Source organism: Chaetura pelagica, unplaced genomic scaffold (genome assembly GCF_000747805.2).
Source record: "Chaetura pelagica isolate M959 unplaced genomic scaffold, ChaPel_1.0 scaffold456, whole genome shotgun sequence".
Taxonomy (NCBI): domain Eukaryota; kingdom Metazoa; phylum Chordata; class Aves; order Apodiformes; family Apodidae; genus Chaetura; species Chaetura pelagica.
In genome coordinates, this window is record NW_009953574.1 from 1,378,442 (window position 1) to 1,390,033 (window position 11,592).

General features: G+C 48.6%; 1 protein-coding gene across 1 annotated transcript; it reads left to right on the plus strand.

Annotated features, from left to right (window-relative positions):
- Positions 1–117: 117 nt before the first annotated feature.
- MMGT1 (membrane magnesium transporter 1) lies at positions 118–2,468 on the plus strand (the record flags this gene model as incomplete). Its single annotated transcript, XM_009999690.1, has 3 exons — positions 118–174; positions 971–1,074; positions 2,009–2,468. Coding segments are annotated over 3 exons (324 nt in total), but the record flags the coding sequence as incomplete, so codon positions are not given.
- Positions 2,469–11,592: the final 9,124 nt, after the last annotated feature.

Here is an 11,592-nt window from a genome sequence, read left to right on the forward strand (position 1 = left end):
TGCTCCCGAGTGCCCGGGGCTGGCGCATCGCTGAGAGCCTCGGCAAGTTCCTGGGGGAGTTTGTGCCGCTCCCCTGGTTCCCGCTGCCGCAGCGTCTGACGCGCCCGTTTCTGTTTTGTAGATCGCTCTTACATGAGGTTAACAGAGAAGGAAGATGAAACGTTGCCCATAGATGTAAGTGAAAGTTTTCAAGCGTCATCCTGTCTGCATAATTTAGTCTCACTTCCTTGTTTTTCGTGTGATAGGCAAGAACAAAGGGTAATTCTGCTTTTAAATTGCACTTACATTTGAGCTCCCTCAGTCAAAAAGATCCGTGTTTGTTACCCCAGATTCCTGCAGAGAGAGCAGCCCCGGGGCCAGGCCTCCCTCTCCTCTAGAAATACCCTGAAGGATCTGTCCAGGAATTCCATGTAGCTCCCAAAGCTTTTGCCCTCAACTCCTCCTTTGCAGCAAGAACATCCTCCTCCTCCTGGCTTCTGTTGACTGACATTTGTTTACCCAGCGTGGATCCCAGCACAGCCTGGGTCAGGAAGGTGGTTTTTTTTCTGTTTATCTCCTTGTTTTCTAAATTCCACTCCAATTGTTCCTCATTCCATTTTTGCTAAGTCAGAAAGGGAAGGAGATCAAATACCCAGGACAACCAGGGGTAGCAGAGGGACAGAGCAGCCAAGCTGGCTGCTCCCAGGGGTGTGAGATCCCCAGAGCACACCAGAACAAGGTGCTTTGTTCCAAGGATCTTGCTGAGGAGCCCTGGGAATCCATCCAGTTGCTGCAGCACAGAGGGATGTCAGGCAGCTGAAGCTCTTCCCAGCTTTGCTGTGCTCCACAGGCCAGTGCTTCATCTTCCCATGCCTCAGTTTCCCTGTGGCTGGAGGAAAAAACACAAGAGACTGTTAGAAAGAGGAGACTTTGGGGCAAATCTTAATAACATGGAGTAATGTCTGTTGCTTTGTGCTTCCCTCTGTTGCAGATAGTCCTTCAGACTCTGCTGGCCTTTGCAGTGACCTGCTATGGGATCGTACATATCGCAGGGGAGTTCAAGGACATGGATGCCACTTCAGAACTGAAAAATAAGTATGTTTGATTTCTTCTTTTCATAAACACCTGGATCTGCTGCTCTCTGCAAACTGAGCACTGAGGCAGCTCACTCTTTAGCTCAGTTCTTTAATGCACGTTGTGGGCAGTAACACTGGGAGGAATAGTCACAGAACCGGAGTCAGGGAACCAGAACAAATGAAATACACTTCTTGCTTTTCCTCATCCAAAATCCTGCTGGGCAGAGTTGGTAGAGGAATGCAACGTCCACATGGGACACGAGAGCTCAGCAGTCACAAGCTGCTGTTGAGATGGTCTCAAAGGGCAGTGTGCCTCTGCACAAGGGTCTGAATTACTTGACCCTCACAATGAACTGTTCCAGGAGGGATATCTGAAAGATTTTCAGGGATTTTGATGGAGATTTTGAAAAGGTTATGAAGGCAGGTTGGATGGGGCTCTGGGCAACCTGGTCTGGTGGGAGGTGTCCCTGCTTGTGCAGGGGGGTTGGATCTAGATGATCTTTGAGGTCCCTTCCAACCCAAACCAGCCTGGGATTCTATGGAATTGGATGAGCAGACACAGCCTCTCTGTCCATTTCCCAAACCAGAGAAGCTTAAGAAGAAAACAGGTTAAGATTGGGTTATCTAATATCATTTACCTCAGCATCAGACACAGGAGGGGATGGAAAGCTGGCAGTGACCAGCACAGTGACCCCCAGGCCTGCCCCTAAGCTCCAGGAAGGGAGGTGACATCTCTCTGTCCCCTGGGGGGGGGACAGCCTCTGCCTGTTGGTATGTGTCACGCTGGGCTTTGTATTTCTTCCATGTTTTGGTTTAGGAAACATAAAGTGAGCAAGACTTGGATTCAAAACTTGTATTTCCATGTCTGAGAAAGCTGGTGCACCCTGGGATGGCTCTTCTATCCCCCTGCTCTGCAGCAGTATTAACCTTGACTTTTTACATTTATTTTGAAGGACGTTTGACACATTAAGGAACCATCCATCTTTTTATGTATTTAATCATCGTGGTAGAGTATTGTTCCAGTCCCCAGACACAGTGAATTCTTCTTCAAACCAAGATGCTTTGTCATCCAGCTCATCACTGAAATTTAGAAAACTTGAACCTCTGCGTCGCTAAGACTTTGACAGAGAATCATCATAATCCAGGACACTGGGATGTAATATTCAAGTCGGGGATGTAAACACTTTTTTTAATTTCTGGAGCAGTATTTATATTGATCTTCCAGACTTTATAAAGTATATATATATATATATAAACTAAGGACCTTCTTTGTACACTGTTAATGAAAATGAATTGTGAATTGGCAACGCAGTGTAAATTATTCTGCAGTTAATGCTGTGAAACACATCTTCAAATTTTCACCTATTAAAACAAGTTGCAGCTGACTTTAACTTCAGTTAAAACAAACAAAAAACAAGTTAGTTTTTACTGCAATTAATGCTCTTTGACAAGAGGGGAATGTTGAAGTGCTATTTATTTTCTCAGTTTGCTTGCACTACAGTTTGTGGAACTCCAGAAATACTGTGTGCACTGCATCACTTCACAGCAGAAGGGGCAGTGTCTCCCCTTCCTAGAATGCCTGGGAGACCTGCATGGTGCAGGCAGGGCAAGTCAAAAAGGTTGCTTTCATTTTTAATTTTTTTTACATGCTGAAAAAATAGTTGTGTGTGAAGGGTGGGTTGGTTTATTTCCCCCCCCTAGTTTTTCATTGATCACATTGTTTCCTTCTTGCCCTCAAATGCAAAGTGTGTTGCCCCGGGGTGCCTGGGATGTGTTGGGTGCCTGTGTGGGGGAAGCAGCTCAGGTTGGATCATTTGGATCATCCCACCATGCTCAGCTGCTTTACCTGCTGTATTTATGTTCTCCTTGCTTGGGAATGTTCATCAGGTGCTGTGTTGGCACCAGCTGCAAGTTCCCCAGTCAGTTTCTGTGGGAAATGGTTAAGTATCAATAAGAAATATCTGTTCTGTCAGGGGTGGGGTCCAGCAGCCAGGTCCGATTGCACTGGTACAGCCCCTCCCAGTACAACTGCCCCCTCTTCAGCCAACAGAGCCTTTCACTTTGATTTATTTTTTTTTCCCCAGCTGAGCCCTTAGTTGATTTAAGATTACTGTCTTGATTTTACGTGTTAGGACAGGTGATACAGTCCTTAACTCTTACTGACACATAAATTCTCACTCCCCCCTTAGGGGCTGAATCAATACTAAACTTTCTCTTGGTCTGGCATTTCACTCACCTGACATAGCAAAGGGAGGGTAGTTTTGAGATCCTGGTGGGACCAACTCCAATCCTGCCTAGTCTGAGGATGTCTCACTGCTGCTGTGGAAACTCATCCTTTTGTCCTGGCATCTGTTTGTTTGGGTTTTGTGTTGTTTGTTGCTGGGTTTTTTTCAAACTCCTAAGAAGACTCAGAGGTAAAAAAGCTCAGCACAAATCCTGTATCAACTGAAGCCTCTTCTAGCTCTGCCCATCCTATGGAGTGGGTGCCCCAGTGCTAGAGCAATATCTGTAGCTGCTGCTCCACAATCACTCCTGAGCAGCTGGATTTGGCAAGGGAGGGTTACTCTGCCAGCTGAAGGCTGGATCACTTCCCAAAGGGTCCTGGCTGCCCCTCCATGGTGTCACAAAACAGCTTCTGTCACCAAAGGCCTCAAAAATAGTCTCAGGCTAGCTCTATATTGCAGACATGGCCCTTTCCTTGGGGAAGAGGGCTGCTGTGCAGCAGCAAGGCCTGGAGGAGAGGGCTGAGCAGGCCAGGGGACCTTGTGAGGCACAGAGGAAAGAGACTTGGTGGAGGGAGGAAAAAGCCAGGCAGAAGGTCAGTAACCACTGTGCCAGGCTGATCCTGCAGCTGTGGCTGGCAGGGAGCCTTTCCAAAGGGTCTCTCAGAGCAGGGCTGCTCACCCTTCGTGTCTAAGAAGCCCCATTTGTACTACTGTAAGGCTCCCTGGACCTGCCTGAGGGGGAAGGTGCTGCTGTGGGATGGGGTGAGTGGAGAATATCATCTGCTCCTCAGAGGGGTCCTGAAAGAACATGCTGTTGGCTGCATCAAGGTCTCTTCTGGTGACAAGTAGCCCTACTCTCAGCAGCAATGGTTATATCACAAAGCTGTACAAATTATTTTTTCTTAATGACCTTGCAATGTCCAATAAAACCTGATATCCTGAAAGTGTCTGGGAGTTTGTTCATTTCTGACCACCCTGGAACCTGCTGCAGCAAAGCCCCAGGGACCATTTCCAAGTGACTGCCTGGCAACCAAGAACTAGTTGCCTTAAGTACAGCAGCTCTGTGGGAGTGTGTGCCTGGCCTGGTGTTCATTACTGGCAGGTAAGATCAGTAGGGGGGGCATCAAAATAGGATGCTGCAAGTAGCAGCATCACTCCTAAACATTTAGGGAGGGAAATATTACCAGTCTGGGGGATCTGCCTGCCTCTCAGATTCCCAGTCAATGTATCTGGCAGAGCTGATATGTATGTGTCTTCCACTTAACCATAGTAAAGGCTTTTCTACCCTCTGCCCATCCCCTGCCAACCCACAGGACAGGCTCCTGCAAGGCCTGGGATTGCAACAGTTGCTGGGGGAAGAGCTCAGGCTCCTGGTAGGGCTGGAGATAGTTCAGATCTTGGACTTGAGCAAGATCACTTTTCACTCCCTTTTCCACTGGGGGAGGTTGAGAACTTAGCAAAGAACCAGAGAAGCTTGCTTAACTCCAGCATCCATCCTGATTGCACCAGAGAGCAGCAGACCCAGCCCCTGCCTCCTGCCACAGCTTCCAGCACCCAGTGTGAGGCTGGAAACAACCCAATAATCAGTGTTTTAAGGAAGGGGCACCTTACCCAGCTCCCAAAGCTACCAGGTGCTTACCTTGAGATGTGTGCTTTGTCACAGATGAGCTTCCCTGCTTCCAAAGCAAAACAAAAGTTGTGCCAAGAGCTGCTTGGATTGCAGAGTCTCCAGCCTGGCTTGGTGCGTTTGCTGCCATCGTGCCCTGAGCTGCTTTGGCTGCAGGATGGGATGTTTCTACCACATGAAACACTCCAAACAAATGTGCTGATAATTTGCAGCAGGTTTAATCTGCATTCATTTTGATGGCTTCTGCCACTCTTCCTCAACAGCCAGTGAGAGATTTTTATTTGCTGAGAGCTCAGGAGGGCAGGTGGTGTCTGGACCCTCGCAAGGTGAGAAGATGGGGCCGCGGTTCATGTCAAGATCTTCCACTGTTGTTGCCCTTTCTGTATCAGAGGCTGGTAGAAGCTCAGCTGGCAGGAATCTCTTGTCCTAGAGAGTTCAGCAGGGGCTGAACCACAGAAAATGCCTCCTGATCCTGCACACCTGAGAGCTGCAGAGGAGCTCTGTGCTTCCCCTCCTCGGGAGCCCTGCCCCAGGTGCAGAGAAGCCAAGTGCAGCTGTGAGACCCACCAGTGCTGCTGGTGCAGGGCCAGGTTGGCCTGCATTGTCCCCACTGCTGCCCACACTGGGTTAGAGCTTTCTTGGGAAAGCTGGTGGCTCACAGCCCCTTCCTGGGGCTCTGGCACACCAACACAGCCCCTTCCACGCAGGGAATGGCAAGTACTTCCTAAGTCTAAAATAATTTTTGGCCTCCTTATTACTTGCTTCCCATGCTTTGGGTTCCCTCACCCTTCATTGCCTCTGACACCTCCACCAAGGACATGAGCCTGGGGACATTCTCCAGCTGGATACAGCCCCTCCTCCTTTTTTTGGGGATCACCTGCACCAAAAGGCAGGAGTTTTCCATCAGATGATGTGGAAAGGCTGAGGCTCACCCTGCAGCACCCAAGGGCTGTGGTGCTGCCTCAGAGCTCCCAGTGGGAAGCCCGCCCCGTCCCTCATCCCCAGCAGGGCAGGGAAGCTGCAGCTCTCTGTACAGCTCCCTGCTGTCCCAGCTGGCAGGCTGCCAGCCTGGAGGGGAAGGGCAAAGAAAAGCTATTTTGAATGCTAAACAAGCAGATAAAAACCCCAACTAAATACCTTTGGTACCAGCTTTCCACAACCAGCACTAGCAGGAAAGGCAAAACATTCCTTTGACTTGGCCTTGAGGTTCACCTTGAAGCCATAATCACCTGGGGAAGAACTAAGGCAGAAACCAATCTGGGATTCCAGCAGGTAAAAGCCTTTTAATCAGCCCCAGGTTGGTCTCAGTGGATACAATGTCATTTCAAAACACTTCGGACTGCCACAAAAGCTACATCCTTAAAATGGCAGCTAATTAATTTTCCTGTCCTGCTAACTTAATCCTTTTTCCAGCCAAGAAAGGCAAACAGGAGTTCATGAAGCAGCGAGGCAGCCCGAGCCTGGCAGCAGGGCAGGAACACAAGCCCCAGGGCTCCCTGGCAGGGGCCCAGGCCTTGTTCAAAGGAAGGGGGAGAAAAAAAAAGGTGATATTTACATTATCAAACCCGTGGCTCATCCTTTGCTAGTGGTCCCTGGGAACCCACAGACCTCCTCCCTAGACAGACTGGCTATTTCTTCCCTGTTGGCAGGCCTGGTGTAACCTGTGCTGCTGGGCAGAGCACCAGGGCTGGCTGTGCCCTCCCTGCCCCTACTGGTGCTGGATGAACCAGTTTCCCCAGGATTAGCCCCAGGCACACCAGGCAGCAGGAGGACTTCACTTAGGACTTAAAAAAAAATTAAATAAGAAAAAATTAAAACATAAAAAAATTTCCCCTCCTCCCCCAAGGTACTTGTTGTGTATTTTAGAGCAGTTTGGGGGCAGCCGCGCAAGGGCAGCACTGACATTTCCAGCTGCCCCAGCATCCTCTGTCCCCCAGGAAGTCTCTGCTGCAGAGCAGGATGCAGGAGGAGGGGCCAGTGCTCTCAGCAAATGCTGAAGCAGCAATTTACTGTCCTGTCCTGGACACAAAATAAGACACTTGCACTAAAAAGCAGTTTTGGAGAAGCCAGTTGGGCAGGCTCCTTTCTGAGGAGCTCCCCATCACAGGTCCACACCTGGGGATGAACAGGGTGAGGTTTCACTGGCAATTTTCAGCCTCTTACTGGTTTCCTATGGCAAGCAGTCACTTCTGTTTCCTTGCTTTCACAGCCCCTTATGACTGTGTGAGCACCAGGGGTGCAGCACAGACCCTAGGGAGGACACCTCTGCTCTCCTCAGCAGAAACACAGGATTAGGCCACCTGAAACCCAGCAAAAAAAATCAGCTTTTAACTGCCCTTCGAGGTCAGAGCCCCCTCTTGCTCCTGTTCTGGCAATTTCTGGAAAGAGCCATCACTCCACCAGCCATCACTCATCCTATTCTCCAGCAGGTTTCCCACCACAGCCCAGGCTGTGACTCACCAGCCTGTCCTCAGGGGAAACAACAGCCTGGAGTAGCTCTCACCTCCCTCCACCTGCTGCCAGCCCCAGGGGCAGCCACAGCAGCAGCTGGCTGAGCACCCTGCCCAGCACCTCTGGGCAGCATCAAGCCCTGGCATGCCTTGCCCACCACCAGGCATCCACATCCCCCTTTCCCAACAATGTTCCTGCACATGGATTTGCAGAAGGCAACACACATAAAACAGCCTCTTCCACAGCTTCTCAGTCTACAACCATCTCCTTTTCCACTAAGGAACATTTTGGATAGCAGCTTCTACACTTTTCACTGACAAGAGGGAAGAGCCCTAAATCTGAGGCTACCAGAGGAATTTCAGAATATACTTGTACGTAGCTAAGAAAAGGTGCTGGAGCAGCTCTGGTCAGAAGCCAGAACTCAACATCAAGATGTCAGTACCACCACAAGTGCCTACAGGCTCAGGTGACTTCTCTACAGCCTTTCCACCTCCCTCTTTCCAAGCTCCTACATTTTTCCAGCCCCAGAAGGGCACTTCAAGCAAAAGGCCCCCACTTCAGCCACCCTCACGTGGAAGGTGGCCAGAGGGAGCCTGCCCTGTCACCTCCCCACACTCCTCCCAAACCAGAGCTGGGCTGGCAGGTGGGAAAGCACAGTGGGGAGCCCCCCAACACTCACAAGAGCCCAGCAGCCAGTGTGCTGTGGGATTTTCAACACCAGAGCAATAACTGCACAACACCAAATTAGGACATGGATTTTATAATAATATTTGCTAGTGACACACTATATGACCTTGGGTAAGTCCCTCCATCCATCTCTAAAGGCTGTCTCAGGGGAGTGCCACTAAACTTTAATTAGCAATCCTAAAAGTACTCGAGATAGTCTGGTCTGTCTTTCAGAATAACCAACTGCAAATGACTTGGAACAACCTCATTTTCAGATTCTGCAAGCAACTGGGATCCAGGGTGCTCTCAGATCAGTCCCTTCAACAACATAATCAAAGTTAAATGTGCCAGCTGTGCACGAAGGGTTTTAATACGCTGCACAGAGTGGAAAAGAGCTGGAAGAATCAATGTTCCTTTTCCACGGCTGGGATGTCGCTGTCGAGCAGCTGCGTTATAATCATCTGCAATCAGCAAAATGCCTTTTTGGTAGTTGGGTTTTTTTTAATCACTTTTTAGTCTTGGGGAAAAGGGCTCATTTTTATTTCTGTCCTACTTAGGAAAGCACCCTTGAATTCTGAGGCACTCATTGCCAGGAGATCAGGCAACCATTGCAGCAGTGCAGACTGATGAAAACACCTTCAGCTGTCTACAATCAAACCCAAATTATATTGGCAGGTTCCTAAGCTTTTTAAGTTGCACCCAGACAGTAACTGCTCACACTAACACCACCTCAAGAAACAGTATGTGCATTTCCACAAATCCAGCAAAAATCCAGCTCCAGTTGCCTTGGATTGTCATATATCCAAGACCTGGGATGGTTCCAGAGCTAAGTCCCTCCCCAGGGAAAACCTGAGAGCAGCCCAGTGTCCCTCTCTGCAAGGGACACCTCTGCATGGATGGGCCACAGCTGCATGACAAAGCAAGAGGGGAAGCCTTCCAACTCCATCCTTTACAAAAGGCTTTGATACATTCTACATATGAAATATTTACAAATAAAACATAACCTTAGAAACCCATGTTCTTTGGAGAAACTGACAAGCAGCAGGCTGACCAGGCATATAAAGCTTCGCTCTTCTGACTATCAAAACTCTTCATAAACCTCTCCTCCCTTTGGCTGCCCTGCCAGGCAGTATTTCACAAACAGGGACACACCACAAGGACACTCTGCAAATATCTTCCTGTCCCTCCTACCAGCTGCTCAGCAGTGGCAAGTGGAGCTCTGGGATCCAGCAAATTGCCAGAGGTGCAGAGTATCTGAAGGGACATAATGCAGGACTGATTGCATTAGAGGAGTGACAGTGATTGAGTTGACAGCACCCGTATCTGCATGCCAAGGATCTGGGCTGACTCCACTGCTGTTGGAGCTGATCCAGGAAAAGAAAATATCCATGAAATTCCCATTGCAGATGTGGAGATGAAACTTCCCCAAGCTCTCAAAAAAAACCCCAAACAAACCTTCAGCAGAAAATCTGATCGAGCGTTTCCATTCCACTGCCTTTTCCAGGCCAAACTATTCCTTTGGACTTCCCCCTAACTAAAGAGGCTGCAGCCCAAACTCAAAAGCTTATGAAATGCACCATCTTTGGTAGCTTCCCAACTCCTGGTAAAGGCTGATTTGTTTACATCGTATCAGCAGTCACTAGTCCTGGCAAACCCACGTGGCTGCCACTCAGGAAAGGCACAGGCTGTTATGTTCTTCCACTGCTTAAGGAAATACCTTCCAGGGAGTTTAGCAAGTGACTGTACAGGCAGATCAACTCCTTTCCCAGCTTGTTCTTCTTCTGAACTTCAAACAATCTGCTGCTGAAGTTACCAGATTTGCACTCCCAGCCCTGAGAAGTATCTCAGACTTTCAAAACGAAGGCTCTGAAGTTGAACAGAAGCAGCTGAACCAGCTTCCACAGCACACAAGCAGTGTCTGCTTTTCCTCCCAGCTCTGCCCAGTGCCTCCACTCACACTCCCTGCTCGAGGGACAACAGGGCTGCTGCAAAACTGCCACACTATTTTAGCCACTGCCAAAAGACAGCTGAAAGCACTGTCAACACAGAATGACAGAAGAAAAAAAGGACCATGGCTGAAGCCAAGCCAACAGTCTCCTTTCAAGGATGAAACAACACGCCAGGTTACAGCTGAACTGGAATGGAGAAAAATCAGACAGGTCCAACCTTTTTGGTCCAGTCTTCTCTCCCTGAAACAACAGCCCCTAAATAAGGCAGTCAAAAACTGATCACAAGATGCAGATTTACAAGTGCAGCTTAACAATTCCTGCAGGCCACAAGTTTTTTGCTAAATCCCAAGGCATGATTCTTCTCCAGTTTCTTCCTTTTCCACTTAAGACAGATTTCAGCTTGTTTTTGCAGATCTGAAAGCAGCAGCTCCTTTCAAACCCAGTGACTAACATCCTTCCTTCACATCTCTGCCAAACCTCATTTCTGCCAGATCTGAGGTATCTTTGGCCTTGTTTTCAGCTTAACTAGGTTGTATATTCTTCAAGACTATCAATCTGGAGTCCATCTGCTAAAGGTGTGATGTTGCCATGTTGCATGAAACACTGTGCTTTATAGTTTTTTTAACAGTTTGTTTCTGTTAGCCAATGCATTTCCACTTGTATTTTTCCACCAGAAGCTTCTTAGCAGATATTAAAGAACACAACAAGAGGAAACAAACCCAACACCCTACACTGCTCCATTTCAGCCAGCCAGTTTACAGGCAGAACCTGGAGCAAATTACCAGAAGAAAAACAGAAAAAAAACCAAAATAGGGGTTTGATTTTGTTTTTTTGATAGCTTCCTGCACAGGAAGTTATACAGATATCTGCCACTGGGCTGGGAGCTGCTAAAGAGGAGAACTTCTTAGTGTTTAAAAGGGGAAAAAAATAAAGATAAGGAGCAACGAGGATGCCAACTTCAGGAAATGGAAGCAGAATACACACAGGTATGTGGACTCCAAAGTACCACACAAACCTTCTACCCATGGCAGGAAGATAACAGCTTAATTTGTTCATTTGGATGGTTCAACATCACTTCTGACAGGAAACATGGCAAGACACGTTCTTGCAACATCAGATATGGGTCAAAGATGCAAGTATGAGCAAAGCACAGACAGCCTTCCAGATTCCATCCAGACAGCCCTGAGTACTGGTGGAGCTGTGCACTCTCCCAGGCTCAGCCTAGACCTGCTCTCAGTGGCCCACATGTTGCTCCTGGGGCCATGGGCTCTACCCAGAAAAAGCAAGGCCTGGCTCTCCTGGCTGTCCCAGCTGCATCCTGCAGAGCAGTGTCCCATCCAAGGCTTGTAGCTGGTCTGTTCCATCCATGTTCCACCCACAACCAGCACTGCTGCTTGTCTCCCCACGAGTTACATCCATTAAGATTCTCCTTAACATCACTCTGGAGCACTTGCTGTTTCCTGAGCAGGGAATGTTCATCTTGTGCTCCTTTTGGGATGCTAGGCTGTGTGCACTCCTGGGTGGATTGTCACTCTCTTCATCTCTTCACTGACACAACCTGTGAGGGTGGAACGTCTTCCTTCCTTCTTATGAAGATTCACATCCAGTTCACTGTAAAG